Below are 22,302 nucleotides of genomic sequence, written 5' to 3' on the forward strand. Positions count from 1 at the left end.
AGGACGGGAAAAATAAGAGACATGCTAGAATGTCACAAGTTTGAGTATTACTATAAAGGAGAATAAAGCAAAGGAACTTGATTTATAATGACGAGAATTGTGAAATAACCATGTAGCTATAGGGAAGTTAAGAAATGGAACACGCTAATAATTCAGAACAACCACTTTAATTCCGCTAAAGGAAGGGTAAAGAAAGGGAACATCTATATTTCATGAACTGTATGTCACAATTTGCTTAAAGGATGGGGAAAAATGGAACATGCTAATAAACCGCAAAACGTATGACTTTATTATTGATCAAGATAGGGAGGGTAAGAAAAGGAACAATGGACAAGTAATACTTTAACTATTAAAAGCAAGGAAAATAAAGGACGCGAATGGGTTCCCCTCACAGATTTATATTTACCTAGAATGGTGTGGAGACCAACCCTGGCCACGGGTCAGTTAAGGACAGAAGGAACCCCAAGGAATGCAGTTTGCCAGTAGGCCAGCAGGTGCAGAATGGAAACCAGGACAGGAAAACCAGATTAGGATCAGGACAGGACCACCAAAGTTGAGACCAGCACCCGCAGTTCAGTTGCAACGCCTGCGCTACACCTCTCTGCAGCTATCCATCAAAAACCCGGGTTATCGAATTCCCCAGCAAAGTGCTTCACCAGCACTTAAGGTTCCCAAAACCCCGATTGGGTCTGTGAATCTGTCCGACAGAGTGCTCCGCAGCACCTCTGTTCTCGATCAGCTATTGAGTGCGTTGGGTCACTGACAGGTCAGCCATTCGGACAAGTCGGACAATTTCTCTAGCTAAACCTAGACTAGTTATACTGTTTTCCAGGTCAGTGTTCCACCCCCCAAATGTTGCAAGTGTAAGGATCCCCAATTTCGATTGGACAAAAGAAAGGACAGGTCATCACACCTCCTAGGATTTGAGCTTTCTCAAGCCCCTCATTAGAATTTTCATGCCGGCACACCAAATTTCAGGTTCACATGATGACTTCAGTTCGTGAAACAATGGACAGTCTATTGATAAATACATTGTAGTCTTTTTGACTTCTTCTTAGTGGGGTTAGACGTGAGTTCCCAGGCGCATCTTGGCTGGTGCTTCTATCTGGCTTGGGTTCAAGAATACAGAGTTCATCCTCTGGCTGTGGACTGTCATGCGCAGAAAGGATTTTCAAAATGGAATATTCCCGTCCCTCATGCCCAAGGATTACGATACATGAAAAGTAAATAGAAACAGTTTTAGAACACAGAAAAAATGAATACACTGTATACCATGAATCTCTACTCTATACCCTTTACTTTATAATGACTATAGCATTAGGAATAATGCAGAACGAACGACAAGGCAAAAGCAGCAATGCAAGCTTTTCGCATGTGAGAACACAAAGCAGCCATTTTAGCTCTAATGCGCAAGTGCAAACAAGTTCCCTACAGAACTGCGAGTACGTCACGTCACATGGGTATGACCGATGCATGCGCAATAGAAATTCCCGCGTAGCAGAAGCCATCTTAGATAGCAAGCGTATTAGGATTAGTGAACACATAGGCAAGCTTCACTCGGACACCCACAAGTGTCGAAAAGGGGCAAATTAATAAAACAGACAGGTTGATTAATTAATTAGGGTTATTCGAGGTTCATGAATACAAGCAAGGCGCGTTACATGCGAATCCTTGCTCCATCACACTCATGCATCCTGTAACCTCTCGTGCCACTCTCTTACTTCAGGGATTCTCTTCACGCTCCTGAAAACGGCTTTTCCCACTCAACAAACCCACTGTGACTCCCTTGTGTGCTGCCACTGCGGGCGCCCTCCAGGAGCGACCTCCACGCCTCTCTGTACCCGAGAGCGCTGTCTAGCCTCCTCCAGTTCGTTCGGCTGCACACGGCCTTTCCTCCCGTCTCCCTCCCCGAGCCCCTGTATCCAGGCAACCCCAAGCTGCATTAGTCTGCTCTGATTGCTCCACGAGGAGCCTGCCAGGGGCGGCCGCTCCATCAGGACATGTGGAGATTTCCTGCCAGTCGCGTGGCTCTGAAAGGGCAGATTCTGCCGCATTCCAGCCGGTGCCTGATGACTGACTCTGCACCGCCCCTGCTGGCCTCTCAGAGGCATCAGTCTGTCAGGACTATCCAGGTGTTCTATGAAACCTGCCTACTTGTGGATTCTAGAGGCTCCTCGAAGCTCAGACAGGCTGACAGCCCTTTCTTTCTAGTATGAGTAAAATGGAGCCGAGAGCTAAGTCCGCCAGGCTGATCGAGGGTCTTCGACCACAAGCAAAATACGTCATCACCGCGAACCCAGGTGAAGCCCCTCCAGATCAACGCAATTTGCCCGCTTTACAATCCAACAATGTGATGCGGACCCTTCGAGCTGAATAAAAGCCCCCAACCACCCCCTCCTTCGCTTGGAAGAGTCCCCACTGCCCATGGTAGTTGTCAGCGCGCACCAGGATCACACTAGTGACTGTATAATATGTGTTGTGTAACTTTTCACTCACTACAATAATAACGTGTTTTTATTTTGTGCTTAAAGTTGCAACTTGGGTGTTTCTACCTCCATAGGTCAGTGGTGTGCATTTAACTCATCTGATTCATCTACGCAGCCTGTGGTAGATTTTCCTTGGGATCAGTATTTTACAAATTGAAAGCATCTTGGGTTGCACAGCCTTTTTGTTCCACACAATCTCATAGACAGACCTAAACCCTAGAAACACAATAATGCACAATAGAAAACCACAATTGAACTACACAGCTACACAGAAGGTGTTGTAGCATTCTCTTACAGCCTTTATAACTTTTAACCCCTTGCCGGCGGGGCTGATTCCCCCGCTGTGCTGAGGGGAGGGGGCGCGCACAGCGCCCCTAAGCTCGTGACGAGCTCAGCTCCTCATGAGCCATGGTGGTCTTGTGCTCATGACGAGCTGAGCTCGTCACGGCCACACCCATTTCTGTAGAACGCTCGCACAGCAGGGGAATTAGCCCCGCGTGTGAGCGTTCTAACCGTTATGACGAGCTGAGCTCGTCATGAGCACACGGGAACCGTGGCTCATGATGAGCTGAGCTCGTCATGAGCATGGGAGGGGTTAAATCTTGTCTCTCCTAAGTTGTGTTTCAAGCCAGGAAAGGATACCTGTGTGAAACAGTGGTGAGAACAGCGTGAGCTTCATTTGTGCAGGTGCTTGCAGGCAGAGCTCAACGAGATCTGGACATATGACAATGACAATGACACTTTATTTGTGTGATTAATAAGAACCAATACAAAAAAACGATCAACATAAAAGGGATAGTTAAAATTGAATAATATAGTGATATATATACACAGCTTAGTCCTAAAACCACCATTTGGTGTTTTGTTTTCTAATATGCAATAAATATTAGTGCTTCAGGTGCACCGGGTAAACTGGACATATGTTCATCATCAGACTTTGACCCTAAGCAAGAGAGTGACAGTCAGATAAGGGCTAAAGAAGGAAGAAAAGAAAGATAAGACTGATAAAGGGAGGAAACGGGGTGAAAGACAGCACACAAGAAGAGATAAAGGCAGGGCGTGTAGGGTAGAGGTGGAAGGAGGCATGGGTTGGCCCCTTCGTATTCACTATCCCTAGCTCTAACTAGTAGTGACAGCAGCCGGCAGGACACCCCTTTGCTCACTGGCCATTATGTTTTTTTCTTTTATAAGCTACGCACTGATATATTCAGCCCAATGGGAAGCACAGATACAGACATAAAACACCTTGAAATGATACAGAATGCTAGATAGGGCCCAACCTGTAGCAGAACATGTAACCACAGGCAAGGACTCCAAGCACAGGTGACTGATGAGCAAGTACAGGGTCAGAGACCACAGACTATGGATTGAAAGAGCCCCGGCTCGGTGACATATGGAAAGCAAAGCGGAGAGCTGTTGACAACAATGTGAGATTAGTCTTGTGGTAAATGAGATGAACTTCCTCATTCCCTGCCGAATATATCAGGAAAATAGGACTGCTGCTAGAAGGCATCACTGACTGTACAAGGATTAAAGATGAATACACGGGGCCCGATTCACAAAGAACACTGATATGATAGAAAATGGCTGGATTTCGATAAAAGGAGGCCTCCGTTTCATCTTAATGATTTTGAGGACCCGGGAAAAGTAACTTTGGGGGGCCCTGTAAGGGACACATTTTTATTTTATTTCCATTTTCTTGTTAACTCAAGCTCTCATGAAGCCAAACAATACTGCATTATGTATTACATTGTAAAAGGGTCACACAAAATAGTTGAAATATGTCTTGTCTGGGACCCCAGAAATCCTGAAGACGACAAGGAGTGGAGAGTCAAAGACAGATGTAGAGATAGGCAGAGACTTAGAGAGGCCTAGATAGAGAATGGAATACACAGATAGAATGTTCACATTCTTGGGGGGGAAGGGGGGGGGGGCTTGGAAAGTGGGGGCCCTGGGCAATGCCCACTTTTCCCATGCCATGTAACATCACACAATGACAGCATAATACTACAGAGGAGAAAAATAGCTGTCAAGGTTTCAGATTGCTTATGTGTGATATTTTGATAATTTCAGTGTAATTATGAGTGAAATTCACCAACTATGAGTGACACTTTCTTGCTTGCACAAATCAAGCAATGACGATGAGGGAAACATATAAATAGCAGAAATTACACCCATTTGACAACAAAAAACTCTCAAAAGATCTTAAAACTGCTGAAAAGCACCAGAACTTGAAGGGCACTAACCTAGTGCCCTTGTAACTGATCGTACTGGTAAACAAATCGTGAGACAGAAGACTCTCGTGACACTGCCATGACATCAGTGAAATTTCTGCGCTGTTGGGTGAAACATTATAGCCAGCCCGCAAGCCTGCCACAAGGACCCCTCACTGCCAGCTAAGCTTTGCCCAGTCTGGAGGTGCTAATTAAGAGCGCTCTGCCAGACAGCTGAGGCGCTATAAATGCGTGCCAATGCATTTAAGTGCACTGAAATGCATTTGTCTAACACCTGATGCGTGGTACTTGCAGGGGCGGCTCTAGGCTCATGGCGGCCCTGGGCAGGGAGCGTAGGTAGGGGGTCCCGGAAGAGGGGGTCCGGGCGGGGGCCCCGAAGAGGGGGGGTCAGGGTGTTTGGAAGTGGAACAGAGCCGGAGGCCGCCAAATCCCTGCCAGGGGCCGCCACGCAAATATGTATCCATCCTCAGAGGATTATTATATTAAGGATATATATCAGCATGGCGGCCCCTGGGGTTTGGCGGCCCTGTGCAGGTACACAGCTTGCACATGCCTAAGGCCACCCCTGATACTTGGCAGGGCTGCAGAATCCCAGTGCCCCGTTAGCGCCCTGTGGCTCATGTCTGCTTCCGGATGAAGCAATAACTCCCGGTCCGTTTCATCCCTGCTCCTCTGGGGATATCAGGGCCACCTCTTCTCTGACAGCCTATAATGAAGATGTTAAAACCGGATTAATTATTAATTGGCTGAAATTAATTTCTCATTTTTGCTACTTTGGCGGGTGGGCGCAGCAGATCAGTTTCTATTGGATTTGACCAGTAAATACTTTATCACGTTAATCCGCGGCCTCTTGGCTGATGAGTATTTACTCGAGACAATTCAGTGTTTTCTGACTGCGCAAGCCCATTGGTCAGGTCCTGCCCCGCTGCTTCGGCAGGCCAGGGGACAGAGCAGCACAACGCTGAATATAACAACAAACAACAAGTAAAACCTATATAACTGAATATGTAACTACAACAACAAACAAGAAGTAAAACCTATATAACTGAATATGTAACTATAACAAGCAACAACAAGTAAAACCTATATAACTGAATATGTAACTATAACAAGCAACAACAAGTAAAACCTATATAACTGAATATGTAACTATAACAAGCAACAAGAAGTAAAACCTATATAACTGAATATGTAACTATAACAACAAACAACAAGTAAAACCTATATAACTGAATATGTAACTATAACAAGCAACAAGAAGTAAAACCTATATAACCGAATATGTAACTATAACAAGCAACAACAAGTAAAACCTATATAACTGAATATGTAACTATAACAAGCAACAACAAGTAAAACCTATATAACTGAATATGTAACTATAACAAGCAACAACAAGTAAAACCTATATAACTGAATATGTAACTATAACAAGCAACAAGAAGTAAAACCTATATAACTGAATATGTAACTATAACAACAAACAACAAGTAAAACCTATATAACTGAATATGTAACTGATGGTATTATCCTTAATGACAGCATTAACACAATGTTTATAATAATGTATTATTACTATGAATAGCATTTTACTATTCCAATGGAACATAATTATAACTGGTTTTACTACTGCCAACATTAACCCCATTGCTGCTGCTGTCGGCCGCTGAACGTTCGGAGCACTACCTGGCTGGTGCTGCGAACGTTCAACGGCCGACATGGCCCGCCCACTCTTTGGAACGCCCAGCACTGCGCCGAAATAACGTCCGCAGCTAAGGCCTTAATACTGAATACACTTATAATTATTATTATTTTACACCAGTATATGATTACTAGAGACGACGATAATGATTACAGTTTATACATAAAATGCGAGAAGGTGAGCTGCTTTCCTGATTTGCAGCTTTTGAATCTTTGGGGTTCACCTGTTTCGAGTTAGGGATGGAATCCACTGATTTCACCCCCAACTGTTTGAGTGCCTTTCTTTTATACATGCACTGCTGTCACCACCACAAGGTGCCTAGAGGTGACCAAGAAGACACCCACTGCGCTTTACATTGTCCCAAAGTATCAAGTAGTGCGCAGAACCAAGGAGCACTCCCCTCTATGCTCCTTAACTAGGAACAAGTCCTACAACAACATTTAAATAAAAGGGTTCAGCACTATGAAGCAATTTTTAGCAGTTCAACGTCTGTGTTCACAGACAGTAGACACATGGAAAGATATCCCAATCCAAGGTGTAAAAGGAATTTTTCTTTATTTCTTTTTTTCACAAAGCAGTAGATCATAGCCAATGCGTTTTGTCTCCCAACGAGACTTCTTCAGGGCTTCACAAAGTAAAAACAGTATATTCATATTGATGCTTGTACATACCAAATGTTTCAGAGTCCAATGTTCGGAAAAATTCTATCTGATGGACAACATCAGCAATGGCATAGTAACCCGCAGCCGGTGTTCTCCTTGTGTTGCGATTTGAAAAAACTTTTTTTGAATCAGAACACAAGAAAGCTCCTCAGAACATCAGGACTTGTATCCTAAGACTCCTGCCCACTTCTTTAGCCTCTACAGGAGTTCTCTATAAAGCAGCTTTCAGGCTGACAAATCTTTCAATCACTTAAGATCCCTTTGTCTCAGGACCTTCTGCAACTTTCAGCCTCAGGAGGGAAGTTTAATGGGGTCAGCGAGGTTCATTGGTAGAACAGTGACTCCCGCTAACCTTGTGGGTAAGTGAAGACTGGCAGTGCCAGGCTTGGAGTCAATGCTAGAAGCAGATGATAAGGCAGAGCAGGAGAAAGATCTCTCAGAAGGTCTCTGGCAGGCAGGAATTGTCCAGTGCAGGAAGCAGAGAAGTCTCCCACTGCAGGCAGAATATATCCTTGTAGGAAATTAGGCCAAGCATTTTAACGGGTGAAAGAAGCAGCCATTAGTGATGAATACCAGCCAATCGTAATGGCAATTCCAGGCCAGCCATGCTCTGTGTTTGAGCAAAGTGATGTACTTTTTGCCCTGGGTACATGTTATGTTGTTAAACTTCCATGCACAAAAAAATAAAACATTGAACCCTAGGCTCAGTTGTGATGATCCCTCACCTCCTTCCTGACCCAGCCCAGTTCTCCCATGTAAGCTCCCTGAGAAATGTCCTTCCGTCAACCAATGATTGACCTCGGCCTCCTGCAGGGTGCGACTTCATTGAGTCGCCATGCTATACTTTCAAAATAGAGAAAGTTAATGCAGATTATATTGAGCCACAGATGTTCCACTTAGAGGCTCAGTGGGGCTCCTCCCATTTTTGGCATTATCAGTTGTTGAACTTACAGCTGATGAATCGGGGAATCACAATGTTAAAAGAAGTGTGCTTGTTATTTGAATGCACTGCAGCTGGGCTCACGCAGAATATACGTCATGTCATATGTCCTGACTGCTATAATGGGGTTTGGTAACTGGGATACAACTATTCCACTGGTCCTTTTAGCTGGGTGACTTGCAAGGTGTGGCTTCGGCTTTGATAGCATTTCCCATTAGAAATTAAATGTCACTTTACATTATATATAAGAGATATGTCCTGCAGCAGGGACTGTCCGAAGAATATGCAATTTATAATAACCTTCTATGGGGCAGGTATATAAGGACATTGCGCGCCGGAACGTCCCTTTTTCCGACGCTCCATATTTACAATTTGGTGCTAAGCCACTTTACATGGCTTAACGTCGATTTGTATATATGGGCCTCCTCACCATAGTTTGGTCCACCGAAGGGGCGCACAATGGGTGATGCTGGGGGCGTATCCACGCATCACCAATTGCTTTTTGACACTGACCCAGATTTACGAGGATCTGAAAATCTGAGGCAGGAAATCGCAAAGAAAGATTTCCTGATAGAAGTTCTTTAAAATCCTCGAATATTAAGCACAGAAAGGTTGGTTGCAGCCAAAATACTCCCACTCAGCTGAGTCACACCTGTCTTGGGTCCAATTATTCACGTGTCCTGAGTCGGCATCATGTTTGTTTCATGGTTTGGCAGTGGACAGACAAGCAGAGGCCCAGACTGCTCCAAATTTGCCCAGCCCAGAATAAAAGCTCTTAAAAATCAGGGCCATTGTGCTGCCTGCCCATGACATGCATCTGTCTGTCCCTAGTCTCTGCACTTATGCAGTCTGTTAGTATTAGGATGTCAGTAGCATACGCATGCCCAATAAGGGGCTGAGCCCAGGAGCTGCTACAGGGTAGGAACATACAAACAGGCCCTTTGGGTACAATGGTAAATAACTTGGCTGATGGTCGAAAACTTGACTGGGCAGGTCGTATATGGTATAGGGGTGAGAGGTATTAGTTCAAGAGTTCATGGCATGTCACCTATGGAGCCAGGGCTCACATTCAGGGGGAGGTGACTCCAAGAAGCAGGTTGTTGCCTCTGAATCATACCTCAGTGTACAGATTATCAAGCACAAAGCTCTTCGTCTTGTGAGGTGACATGAGATATATGTTGTCTGCCAGACTTAACATACCTACGCCCCTAACGTGCAACTTTTGATGTGCCATGCAAAAGGCACTGCACCCCTGACGAGCTTCTTTAGAAGGTTTATCTGAAAAGGCTTTTTTTGATGATTTGTAGCTCGTTTTCTTTTTGACTGTCTACCTTTGGTTCGTTTCTGTGCATAAAATGTGTGTTTTACTCTTTCTTGGCATAGGCTGAAAAGAGGACTCAGCAGCTCCTGTTCGCCTCGGCCCAGGAAGAAAAAGAAGAAGAAATCTGGCCACAAAAGGAGCCGGTGAGTGTCCAGATGCAACACACTCAGTCATGAGCAGATGTATCCAAAACTCCTAGGGCCTGATTCACAAAGGGAAAGTGAGATGGAAGCCTAACTTTACGACTTTTGGTATTCACAAAGAGAATTTACTTCTTTTAAAAGCCCTTTGTGAATTCCAAAGTTGAACTTTACGACTTTCGGTATTCACTAAGAGAATTGACTAATTTTAAAAGGCCTTTGTGAATTCCAAAGTTGAACTTTACGACTTTCGGTATTCACAAAGGGCATAGTAAATGCTCTTTGTGAATATCGAAAGTCGTAAAGTAAGACTTAAGTCGTAAAGTTAGACTTTCGTCTCACTTTACCTTTGTGAATCGTCCCGTAGTGTTCCAACCAGTCAGAAATACGGGCTTTCAGGTGCGTTTCTAGGCTCTAACAGTTATTTGTCTCTTTCTTGGACTCCCGCTGCATTATGGACCTTGTAGTTATATTATATGCATGCCTGCTGTGCTCAGAATGCACTGGGACATGAGAATATGTTCTTGTAACTGAGTTGCAACAGCTCAACTGTGAGCTATACATCTACGAGGTCCCCAGTGCAGCAAGAGACCAGAAAGAGAGGAAGGCTGTTAAAGACAAGGTACTCAGATCAGCGACATTGATGCTAGCTTGTCGGAGGGTGGCTACAATGCCCGCTTTTGGGTCCAAATGTGTCTTCAACACCCTACTTCAAGGACCTGCGGTGTACCCAAATGTGTACCCTTATCGCCTCTCCAACGACCAACGACATTTAAATTGTATGTCCATATGACCTCTTCGGGTCATCCAGGACCCTAAAATTCAAGAAGTATATTCCCTGAGCCTGGGGGCTATTATTTTATCTGCTTTACATATCGGTTGTAGGAGGAAAATGAATGTCACAGGAAGGGCTCTTGGAAGCACAGACAATGCTGCCCATTGGTCGATGTAGCACTGCGTCAGAGCTCCTTGATGGCCGTTAAGTCTCTCCTGTAAGAACCCTAGCGCTTCTATCTCCTTTGAATTTAGCAGGGTAGTAGTTCCGCCATTTTACACAAGGATCCTGCTCTGCTAAATCCTAAATGAGCCTCAATGTATTGATAGGTCCTCGAGGCAAGCACAGCTGAGGGACCTGACATCTATGGCTGCTTGGATTATCAGTGGTGCAGCAATGGTGCCATGACCCTAATGCAAGCAAGGAGGAAAACGGCCCACCGTCCTCTGCTTTGGTAGAACAAAGACCGCTATGGTTGGGGGTGGAGTCGGCTCCTCAGACTCCTGAGGCTTGTCTGATGTGATCACTACCACAACAATTGTCAAAGTCATTTGTAGCTCTTGACTATTTTTATCGGTCAAAAGCAGCTCTTGTTCTAGAAAGGACGAGGAACTCCTGCTGTTGAATATAACAGTGTTTGTAAAGAGAGCACATACGCAGTATTTCCCTATTTCTAAGCATAACTTTGAACTCAAGGCCTCACAGTAAATCTAAACTCATAGCACTGAACTTAGAAACCCAGAGTGAAAACTGCTGTGCAGGCTGACCTAACATAACATAGAGGTTATTGCTATAGCAGCTGGTAGGGGCTTCACCAACCATCCACGGAGCAGTTAGCATGGCTGACTTAAGCAAAGTATTGAAGGTGTCCCCAAAGGAACTGAAAATGCCATTCAAAGCACCAGCAAAATAGCCTATACTGACACAAACAAAACATGACATTAGGCCTGGGCGGAAAACTACGCTACGCGCGCGAATTGCACATAGCACAGTGCAAAAACACATAGCGTAGTTGGCATTTTTTGCTAGCTCGCAATCCTCAACATCAAGTTGGCGACCGCGAGCAATCAAAATGACATCCCGGCGAGACCTTTTCCTCATTCGCAATCAGCAACATCAAGTTGCGTGGAAAAAAAAACTCTCGGCGAGATTCTGAACGCGCGGAGGTCAGGTTTCTCATTGCAAGTGGTCGTGTATGCTCGCGACCGCTCGCGATGAAAAACTACCAGTCCGCGTTGAGAAAGCTGCAGCTCAAGTAAAAATCTACTCAAGCTGCAGAAAACGACCGCTTGCACAGTGCGAACAAGCATCCGGCACTGTGCAATCATTGCGAACAGCATTTCCCTTCTGCACTACGCAGTTCACGTAGTGCTACGCGTAGCTCGCGTAGTGCGAAGTGCACTTCGCGTAGCTACGCGTAGCACTACTACGCGAACTACGCCCAGGGTTACCATGACATAGTACGACGTAGTCAGGCTTCCGGACTCTCCCAGCCAATCACGACACTGTCGCTTCTGGACTCTCCCAGCCAATCACGATGCAGCAGGAGCAGCGTCGTGATTGGTCTGGGAGTCCTGTGTGGATGCTCAGCAGTGCCTGGGGAGGCTGGGCATGTTCTTAAAGAGGCTGAGAAACACAGCCCAATGGAGAACATGCCAAGTGTGCATGACCGTTGGTGGGCCCAAGAGTGCTGGCCAAAACGTCATGCTCACTCAGAGGAGTGCAAACCACTCCTCACTTTGCTTGGCGTCACGTAGCCCAGCCCCGCCCCCACCTTGCTCCGAGCCCCGCATAGAAAAATATAATGATAATAACATGTTATTATCATTTTCTTTTTCTTTTGTGTACTGCTGAATTAGAAGTGGGGCGACCCACCACTATGAACTAGTTTAAAGGGCATCCATTTACTTATTCTAGTTGATCCCTCAGCTAGCACCCATTTCCAGCCATACACAACAAATGTGAGGAGCTACATACTCAACCAGAGAACTTTGAGGCCTCCCCAATGGATAGGAAAGCATACAGTCGATGCTGGGAACTGTAGTCCCACTTGTGGAATGAAAAGTATGTGCCTAGATATCCCAGCATTTATAGTACAGTGGGCTAGAATCCTAGTGGAGGGAGTAAATCAACTTCACAATATGGGCTTTGCTCATCAGTCAGCCAGGTCAATATCTTCATAGTTGCTCAGCGCAGTCCAGTGTGTAGGTGTGACAAAAATGAGCGTTTCCAAAAGAAAATCAGGATGGGTACAGCTGGAGCTGGTCCAATGACTGTAGGGCGAAGTTCTTTTGTAAGGGGGTGGGGAAGGGTGGCACATACTTAAGGGGTGGCACATACTTATGATGCCACGTGACTCCATGTCATTAAGGACCACAGGTTCCAGCCCTGGAATTTCCTTTTGCAATTGAACACAATCAGGTGTGTTACTGCAACTGGTGTTACTGGAAAAACAAGCATGCAACTCCCAAAATGCATTAGGTTGTTAGAGGGGACCCAGGACGGAAACATGTTGTTATAGGGAGACATCCATCCTGGTCAATGCATCCTGGAACACCGACTATATTCAGGGACATCCCCTCTCACATTGAATCACCCATTATCGCCTCGGTCCCCTCTAACACACTCAGACACCTACCTCCCTCCCCAGATCTCCACACTCAATTGCCTCAACTTCCCCCCCTTTCCCAATACCCAGACTTGCTGGCACACTTGGACAATATCTCCCTCCAGATGCACTCTCTCTCCCTCGAACTCCACGGTTTGAAATCCCTTTCACTTGAATATCTCCCTCTGTTAAGCCCTCTCCTATCTAGTCCTAAACGGCCCAGAGCCCCCGCCAGCACTATTGACACAGCTCCCCGTGACCATCCCTCTTCCCCTTCCATCTCCAATTCCATTCCCCTACCTAATGCAGCCTCTCGTCCAAGAAGCTCATCCAGCCTTATGCCCAAGGAAATTGACAGCCTGCTCAAGTCTTATACGTCTAACACAGATAGCAACATGAGTCCAAAGGGAATAATTCAAACCATTCATTCTAATCCAAACAGGGAACCCAACCACAACCTAAGTGTCATAAATAACGACAACCTCAAGAGAGTAAACAACATTCAGACTCCTCCCACCCTCACGCCGGCTCCACTCAAGTGCATACTACTCAATTGCAGGTCTGCCAACAAACACGCCTCCGAGATCTTCGACCTCATACAACATAATGAGATAGATATCATTATCCTAACTGAAACCTGGCTCAACCCTTCGTCCACTCCAATCCTAGACCTCTGGATGCCCCCCACACATGACATAATTCGCCTAGAGTTAAGAAGCAGGGAGGTGGTCTAGCTTGTATACATCGGAACACGCTTGCGGTCTCCCTCGCAGAGTTCTCCTCGCAAGCTAATTGTGAATACCTTTGCCTCAACATCTCTAGTAACAATCATTTGGTCTGCAAATTACACACTTTCTATCACCCCCCAGGCAACAATCTCCCCTTCATTGAGCAATTAATGGAAATTATCTCTGGCAATGTGGATTCAGTCCAGCCCCACATTTACCTTGGGGACTTTAACCTTCATTGGTCAAATACTAATGACCAAGCAGTATCGTGCCTCAATTCCTTCTTGAATGATCACGATTTGATTCACATTGTAATCAGTCCACTCACACTAAAGGGGAAGCTCTAGACCTCATCATCTCCAAAGGTTATAACATCACTTTGGACTCCATCATACCATGTGACTGGTCGGATCATCACATCATTTCATTCTTATCAACTCGGAGGTCTTCCGGTGTAAGGCACAAACAACTAAACCAAAGATTTGTAAAAGGGACCTCAGAGATATCAACACAGCTGACCTAGCAACCCGCTGTAAGCGGGCCCTTTCTCCCCAAGGGGAAATACATGAAGTCCATGCACTTACAGACTTCTACAACTCCTCTATTGCCAGTATCATGGATTCTATGGCTCCACTCCAACAAAAGAATGCACCTACTAAAAGATCTAAACCTTGGTTCAATGGCAACCTAAATTCGGAACGTCGCAATCTAAGGGCCATCGAACGTTCCTGGAGATCCACACCATCTGCGGACCATCTAAAACCCCTTAGATCAGCAAGCAGCTCGTATAACAAACAAATCAAGACAGCAAAAGCAGAATATTTCAGATCCCAACTTACCCAAGCGCTACTCGACCCAAGAAATTGTTTGAACTGGTTAAACAACAATCAGTGGAATCCCCTAATCGTTCAGCTTCGGAAGTCATTCCTCCCTCATGTGATGATCTGGCTGCCTTCTTTACGGAGAAATCTAGACTTGTTAACATCGATCTGGAGACCAGGAAGTCTCTATTGCTACCCAATGAACCTGCACCCCCCCTTGCCTTGTTAGACAAGGCAGAACCAGTCAGTTGGGATATCAAGAACAACGCTTCCTGGGACTCATTTATTCCCCTAACTGAAACAGAGATCAGAAATGTTCTTCGGAGTAATAACCCATCTAATCACTTCAATGACCCGGTACCACCCACCATCTTCAAAGTAATTAAGGAGGAAATCTCCCCTGTCTGGACAAGGATCGTCAATGCATCTCTGTCACAAGGCACGATCCCTGAATGCCTAAAAGAGGCGCAGGTAACACCTATTTTTAAAAAAACTGACAGCTGACAGTACAGATCTTAACAACTTCCGACCTATCTCCAGTATCCCTACACTAGACAAACTCCTTGAAAAATGCGTCCAGTCTCAACTTCGCGCGCATATCGTAAATTTCAATCTTCTGGACCAACACCAATCTGGTTTTAGGAGTGGGCACAGCACTGAATCGGCTCTCACTCACGTGATGGATGACATCTTAATGACGCTTGATCAAAATGAATCCTGCCTCCTTATCCTACTCGACCTTTCCTCCGCCTTTGACACTGTCAATCATGACAACCTCCTATTCATTCTTGAACATAGGATGGGCCTCTCTGGCAGGTGCTACTTTGATTCTCATCCTTCCTGCAGCACAGGTCACAAAGAGTTAAAGCTAACCACTCCCTCTCCCGGCCATTCCCAGTCATCATGGGGGTTCCCCAAGGGTCCTCCGTATCTCCCATTATTTTCAACTTGTTCCTTGAACCCATAGCTACTGTTCTAAAATCCTTGGACATTCGCTTCCACATGTATGCAGACGACACCCAACTCTATCTGAAAATCTCCTCCCCGGATGACATCACTTCACTCAACTCCACCCTATTGACTACACAAAACTGGTAAACTGAGAACCACCTCCTGTTAACCACATCCAAAACAGAATTTCTCCTCATTTCTCCCTCGATACATACTCCTAAAATAGACCTATGGATGAACCAGCTCACCGCTTTCAACTGCCCCCCCCCCCACCCCCACATTATTGACTCAGCTAAATCTCTAGGAATCACCATGGACAAGCATCTCAATATGAAGACCCATATTAGCAACATGTGCAAGGGAGCTAACCAAGTGTTGAGAACACTCTGGAATCTCAAACCCTTCCTACCTCAATCTGACTTCAAGCAAGTGGTGCAAGCGCTTGTTCTGCCGAGGCTGGACTATGACAGTGCTACGCTATGTGGCCTCCCCAAATACACTCTGGCCCCCCTAAAGGGTTCACTGAACACGGCGGCGAGATTGATTACGAACACCAAGCGAAATGCTCACATCTCCCCGGTCTTAAAATCTCTAAACTGGCTGCACTATGCAGCTAGAATTCAACTGAAGATTGCCTGCCTATCCCACAAAGCCCTCCACCTCAAAACCCCCAACTACCTTGCGCAAAAACAAGTACTATCCGGAGGGGGTAGATCGTCTAGGAGTGCTAACTCCCTCCTCTTGAAACCTCAGATCTTCCGCAAAAAGAGAACATGCCAACGAGCCTTCTCTGGAGCTGCACCAAAAACTTGGAACTCTCTTCCACCGGAAAGTCGTAGAATCTCCTCCAAGGTTGCTTTCAAATTGGAAGCAAAAAGATTCCTCATGAATAAGTTCTTACCTAAACATGATGGGCTACTGTAAGCCCTAATCGCTCTGTAAATACTACAGCATTGGTTAATAATTCTGTTTGTTACTATTGTATTTGCCCCCCTTATATCATTATGTGTCATCACTCCCTTGATGTCATTTTATCATTGACTAGCCCACCCTACGTTACCCCTGAATTATATAGGATCTGTTAAGTTTGCACTATATGATTTTATGCATATTAGTTTCCCCATTTTAGTCTTGTTGTGATCTTTTTCCCTCCTCTCCCTCTAACTGTAAAGCGCTCTGACATCCTTCTGGATCAAGTTCGCTCTATATAAAACTTTATAAATAAATGGTGGATTAAATACATGAATTCCATGGACTTTAGTATGGTGTAAAAAGGCTTGTCAAAGAACCCTGGACCAAGGTCATAAATGTGAAGCGCCTGACATCGATAGGAGAGCACCGTACCGAGGTCACACATGTGAAGTGCCTGACATCGCCAGGAGAGCCTCGGACCGAGGTCCTACATTTGAAGTGCCTGACATCGCCAGGAGAGCCCCAGACCGAGGTCACACATGTGAAGCACCTGACAACGCCAGGAGAGCCCCAGACCGAGGACATACATGTGAGGCGCCTGACATCGCCAGGAGAGCCCCGGACCGAGGTCACACATGTCAAGCGCCTGACATCGCCAGGAGAGCCCCATACCGAGGTCACACATTTGAAGCGCCTGACATCGCCAAGAGAGCCCCGGACCAAGATCATACATGTGAGGCGCCTGACATCGCCAGGAGAGCCCCGGACCGAGGTCCTACATTTGAAGCGCCTGACATCGCCAGGAGAGCCCCGGACCGAGGTCCTACATTTGAAGCGCCTTACATCGCCAAGAGAGCCCCGGACCGAGGTCCTACATTTGAAGCGCCTTACATCGCCAAGAGAGCCCCGGGCCGAGGTCCTACATTTGAAGTGCCTGACATCGCCAGGAGAGCCCCGGACCGAGGTCACACATGTGAAGCACCTGACAATGCCAGGAGAGCCCAGGATCAAGGTCATACATGTGAAGCACATGGATTGCCAGGAGAGCCCCGGACCGAGGTCCTACATTTAAAGCGCCTGACATTGCAAGGAGAGCCCCGGACCAAGGTCCTACATTTGAAGCGCCTGACATCGCCAGGAGAGCCCCAGACCAAGGACATACATGTGAGGCGCCTGACATCGCCAGGAGAGCCCCGGACCGAGATCCTACATTTGAAGCGCCTGACATTGCCAGGAGAGCCCCGGACCGAGGTCACACATGTCAAGCGCCTGACATCGCCAGGAGAGCCCCATACCGAGGTCACACATTTGAAGCACCTGACATCGCCAAGAGAGCCCCGGACCAAGATCATACATGTGAGGCGCCTGACATCGCCAGGAGAGCCCCGGACCAAGGTCCTACATTTAAAGCGCCTGACATCGCCAGGAGAGCCCCAGACCAAGGACATACATGTGAGGCGCCTGACATCGCCAGGAGAGCCCCGGACCGAGGTCACACATGTGAAGCACCTGACAATGCCAGGAGAGCCCAGGATCAAGGTCATACATGTGAAGCACATGGATTGCCAGGAGAGCCCCGGACCGAGGTCCTACATTTAAAGCGCCTGACATTGCAAGGAGAGCCCCGGACCAAGGTCCTACATTTGAAGCGCCTGACATCGCCAGGAGAGCCCCAGACCAAGGACATACATGTGAGGCGCCTGACATCGCCAGGAGAGCCCCGGACCGAGATCCTACATTTGAAGCGCCTGACATTGCCAGGAGAGCCCCGGACCGAGGTCACACATGTCAAGCGCCTGACATCGCCAGGAGAGCCCCATACCGAGGTCACACATTTGAAGCACCTGACATCGCCAAGAGAGCCCCGGACCAAGATCATACATGTGAGGCGCCTGACATCGCCAGGAGAGCCCCGGACCGAGGTCCTACATTTGAAGCGCCTGACATCGCCAAGAGAGCCCCGGACCGAGGTCCTACATTTGAAGCGCCTGACATCGTCAAGAGAGCCCCGGACCGAGTCCTACATTTGAAGCGCCTGACATCGTCAAGAGAGCCCCGGACCGAGTCCTACATTTGAAGCGCCTGACAACGCCAGGAGAGCCCCAGACCGAGGACATACATGTGAGGCGCATGACATCGCCAGGAGAGACCCGGACCGAGGTCACACATGTCAAGCACCTGACAATGCCAGGAGAGCCCCGGACCAGGGTCATACATGTGAAGCACATGGATTGCCAGGAGAGCCCCGGACCAGGGTCATACATGTGAAGCACATGGATTGCCAGGAGAGCCCCGGACCGAGGTCACACATGTGAAGCGCCTGACAACGCCAGGAGAGCCCCGGACCAAGGTCATACATGTGCAGCGCCTGACATCGCCTGGAGAGCCCAGGACCGAGATAATACACATGGATTGCCAGGAGAGCCCCGGACCGAGGTCATACACGTGAAGTGCCTGACATCGCCAGGAGACCCCCGGATCTTGGCGCTTGACATCGCCAGGAGAGTCCAGGATCGAGGTCATACATGTGAAGGTCACACTGGAAATGTTCTTCTTCTTGTTCCTCTAAATCCACATGCGGTCCCTGACCCTTATATCTTCCTAGAGCTCGTTTTGTGTCTGACACACGTAGCCCGAGCTGGAATAAATCATATGCACCCTTAGGTCTTCAGGCGGTGGCAGGGTCTGCACGCCCTCCCCCCCACTATGCTTCCTCAACCACCCGCACTCTGGGCTAAGAAAAGGGCATTTTACCGACAGAAGCGGATAAGCAGCTCAGCCTGTATGCATGGATATATAATATATGTAATATAGCATTTTCAATAGTGCCTTCACCTGGACAAATTTCTGTGATGGTACAATAACTACATGCAATGCAATATAACAATATGGCAAATAATAGAATAGAAGGAACCAATCCAAAAGCATTGTAACTAGAGGGAAAGAAAGCCATAAATGACTGCAACAGCAAGTACGAAAGCAGCCTTAATAAATGTGTTTAGTGAGGAGAGACAATCTCAAAGTGGAAAAATGTCAGAAGAACAAAATCCAGATGAAACACGGGGCAATGTTGCAGTCTCCAATAATCTCAGGGCCTAATTGAGTACAGCCAATGAGAAGCGAGGCCGTGGCAGCCAGTCTGGCATTGACCCTATGGCCAGACCAGGGAGGTCCAGTGAAACGCCAAAGGGGATCTGAAGAGGCCTCAGAACGGTCAAGGGAGACCCCAGAACTTGGCATGACCAATGAGAGTTTCACTAAACCCCTTCTTACTACCAGGGGTTCAATGATGCGATTAGAACAGGACACACATTCAAACCGCACTGCATAACAAGAAAGTGGTGAGCAGCACTAAAGGGCGGAGGGAAGGGCAGTCTAAATGGAACTGGAGGCAGAGACACATGTCTCCCCCTACACCATGTGTGCCCCTATGAAGGCTACCTACTTATATACTATTATCAGACTCCTACCCCCTATATAGGGGCCGTTTCACTTGTTTGACACACTGCTTGCATAAGGGATTTAACATTCTAGCCTGTAGTTCTTTCATATTTTGTTTGCTTCTATAGCTTGCACATGTGGGTGCCTGTCTACTGGAGCACTATGTACACTCTTAGGCTCACTATGCGCATACCGCAGGATTGTGTGTCTTTTTTTATGCCCGCTGTTCTATATCTAATCATGATATTCCTAGGCCTAAACTTTATTGCTTCAAAACTTAAGTCAATTTAAGTCATGGGTCACCTGTCTTTGTCTGTGACTAGTATTAAATCACTCTTTTTAATTGCCTTCACCAGGCCATCACTCTTACATTTGATTCCTAAATAATGCAACTTGCCTAAGCAACATTACTAAAATGTAAAACAGTTAAGCCCACAATCCAAATTTGTTTGAAGAACTGTGGTAATATTGACCCCACTTTCCTTCTACCATTTTCAGTTCTGATCAGTTCTGCTTTGCTAAAAAGTAGGAGTTAACAGATTCGAATATATATAGATAGACTACGCATCCATTCACACTTATTCATCACGGGGCCACACTGCCAGGTGCCACAGACTTTGATCCATATCCCATAGGCCTACTTCTAAATGCTACCCAAAGTTTGTGCCAATCTTCATATGTGCTTCACAAATGCCTCAGCTTGGACTACTCTGGCAAACGAATATCTGTTTCTTCTTCCCGTTAGGTGTGACAGCACCTCGCCAATCCGGAAAGACAAGAAAAAGAAGAGCGGAAAAAAGCACAAAAGAGAAAGGTAGCATGACAACATTCCTCCCCACACTCCACCCTACCAAGAGCCTTTTGGTACCTTTGGAGCATGTTTTGTTTATTACACATATGTTTTTCGTATGTTCAGTGTGCTAAGACCAGCATCCGTGTTCCTGGAGCTTGGCCCCTATGGCGTAATGCCAAATTATGTTTTTCATTGTAAAGACTGGATTCAGCTCTCCGATAAGCCAGGCTGAATCCTGGTTGTTTTAGCAGTAGTTTAATGTGGCACCAGAAAGTTTGAAATAATGAAATTTATTTTTTCGCCTCTTTGGTATGCCAACACAGGTAAGCTTACCAGACAATTCAATTCTGATGGAACACTATATTCCAATTGAGTCTCTCCTTCCACAACCATGATAATTTAGAAATCTATTTCTCCTGACTAAATTGAGGTAAAGCAGGACTAAAAGTCAATTGGTTGTTGTGATCGGAACTGATACATGGTATTCATGATTATATTGAGTCATCTTGCAGGCACATTAACCCTCTAAGCTATTTTATGATGACTTAAACTCTTGAATGTAGGATCAGAGTGCACACAGATCCTACAGCAGATGAATTAACACCAGAGCTGCTGGGTACATAAATATGCCTCTGCAAAAGGTGTCATAATCCTCTACCTGCCTTAAAATGCAGCCTATTTCTGACCAATTTAACTAGACAGAACATCTTTAGTGTCACACTTTTACTTGTTGTGAATTTGTTTTTGGAGCAGATTTTGTGAAAACAATGCATATTTCGACTCATTCACTCTGGTATTATTGTTGGCACTACCTCTTCAGGACTCTGCCCTTCATGATTCTGCACCATTTGTCACCACCCACAATGTATGGGTTACTGGCTAATTATTTGCCCATGTCAAAGAGTGATAGAGGCAGATACCAGTAATCTAGCTGAGTCTTGAGTGTATTTGCTGGTGGTGTGTGCTGTAGACCATCAGCAGCCAGAGAGGGGTTGCATGGCTGATTTCCTCAGGAGTACCAGGCACAGGTTAGACAAAGATTTGTAAAGGTCATGCGACTCCAGAAATGTTTCATCTGGGCCAGGCAGGCAGCATCAGTCATTCTGCAGCGGATTCCCACCTTCCCATCTGCTGCAGAAGCCCCAGTCAGCACTGCAAGGTCCAATTGGGGGGGGAGGGGTTGGAGGGGTAGTCTTTGGGTGAGTACTAACCCAACTCATAAGAGAACGGAGTCCTCTCTCCAAAGGACACAGCTCCTGTACTAGACCAGTGTTGCCTCCAGGTGTCCCAGAAAGTAAAGGCAAAAATGTGGCAAACTTTTGGGCTGCAACAGTATAAGATCTGTAAGTAGGGCCAATTTGGTGGACCGGCTACACGAGATGAGTAAAGCTGTACCCTCAAAGAAGAATGTTATGAAGAAGAGGCACAACATTGCAAGTGGTGTATTCAACAAACACAGTACAATATTGACAAACGGTCAGTACTTTGGTGTGTTCACATTTTTACTTTGTGAACAACTAAAGCTTCAACTTTATGATAGTGCAAGGCATCCAAACAACACATACTTCCTGAACAAAATACGTAAATAAGCAATTAAAATGATGTCTTGTTAGCAAAGTAAAGACATCAGATAGCACACAACAATCAGTTAATAACTATATGTCACACTTGTAGGAAATGGGACCCCCGGCCGGCCAGGGCTTGCGCCACAGCCAGTCAGAGACCGCCACTCCTATATAAAGTCGACCCCTGCTCGCCCTCTAGGTAACGCGGCGCGGGCAGTCAGGC

The 22,302-nt window shown here is 46.4% G+C and overlaps 1 protein-coding gene across 1 annotated transcript in view; it reads left to right on the plus strand.

Annotated features, from left to right (window-relative positions):
* SRRM3 (serine/arginine repetitive matrix 3) overlaps window positions 1-22,302 on the plus strand; it is a 244,216-nt gene that overhangs the window by 104,587 nt on the left and 117,327 nt on the right. Inside the window, exons 3-4 of the mRNA XM_078679649.1 lie at window positions 9,408-9,488; window positions 20,467-20,535. Of these exons, the coding sequence (XP_078535775.1) occupies window positions 9,408-9,488; window positions 20,467-20,535 (150 nt within the window). The remainder of the gene's footprint in view (window positions 1-9,407; window positions 9,489-20,466; window positions 20,536-22,302) is intronic.

Source organism: Lissotriton helveticus, chromosome 3_1 (assembly GCF_964261635.1).
Source record: "Lissotriton helveticus chromosome 3_1, aLisHel1.1, whole genome shotgun sequence".
Taxonomy (NCBI): domain Eukaryota; kingdom Metazoa; phylum Chordata; class Amphibia; order Caudata; family Salamandridae; genus Lissotriton; species Lissotriton helveticus.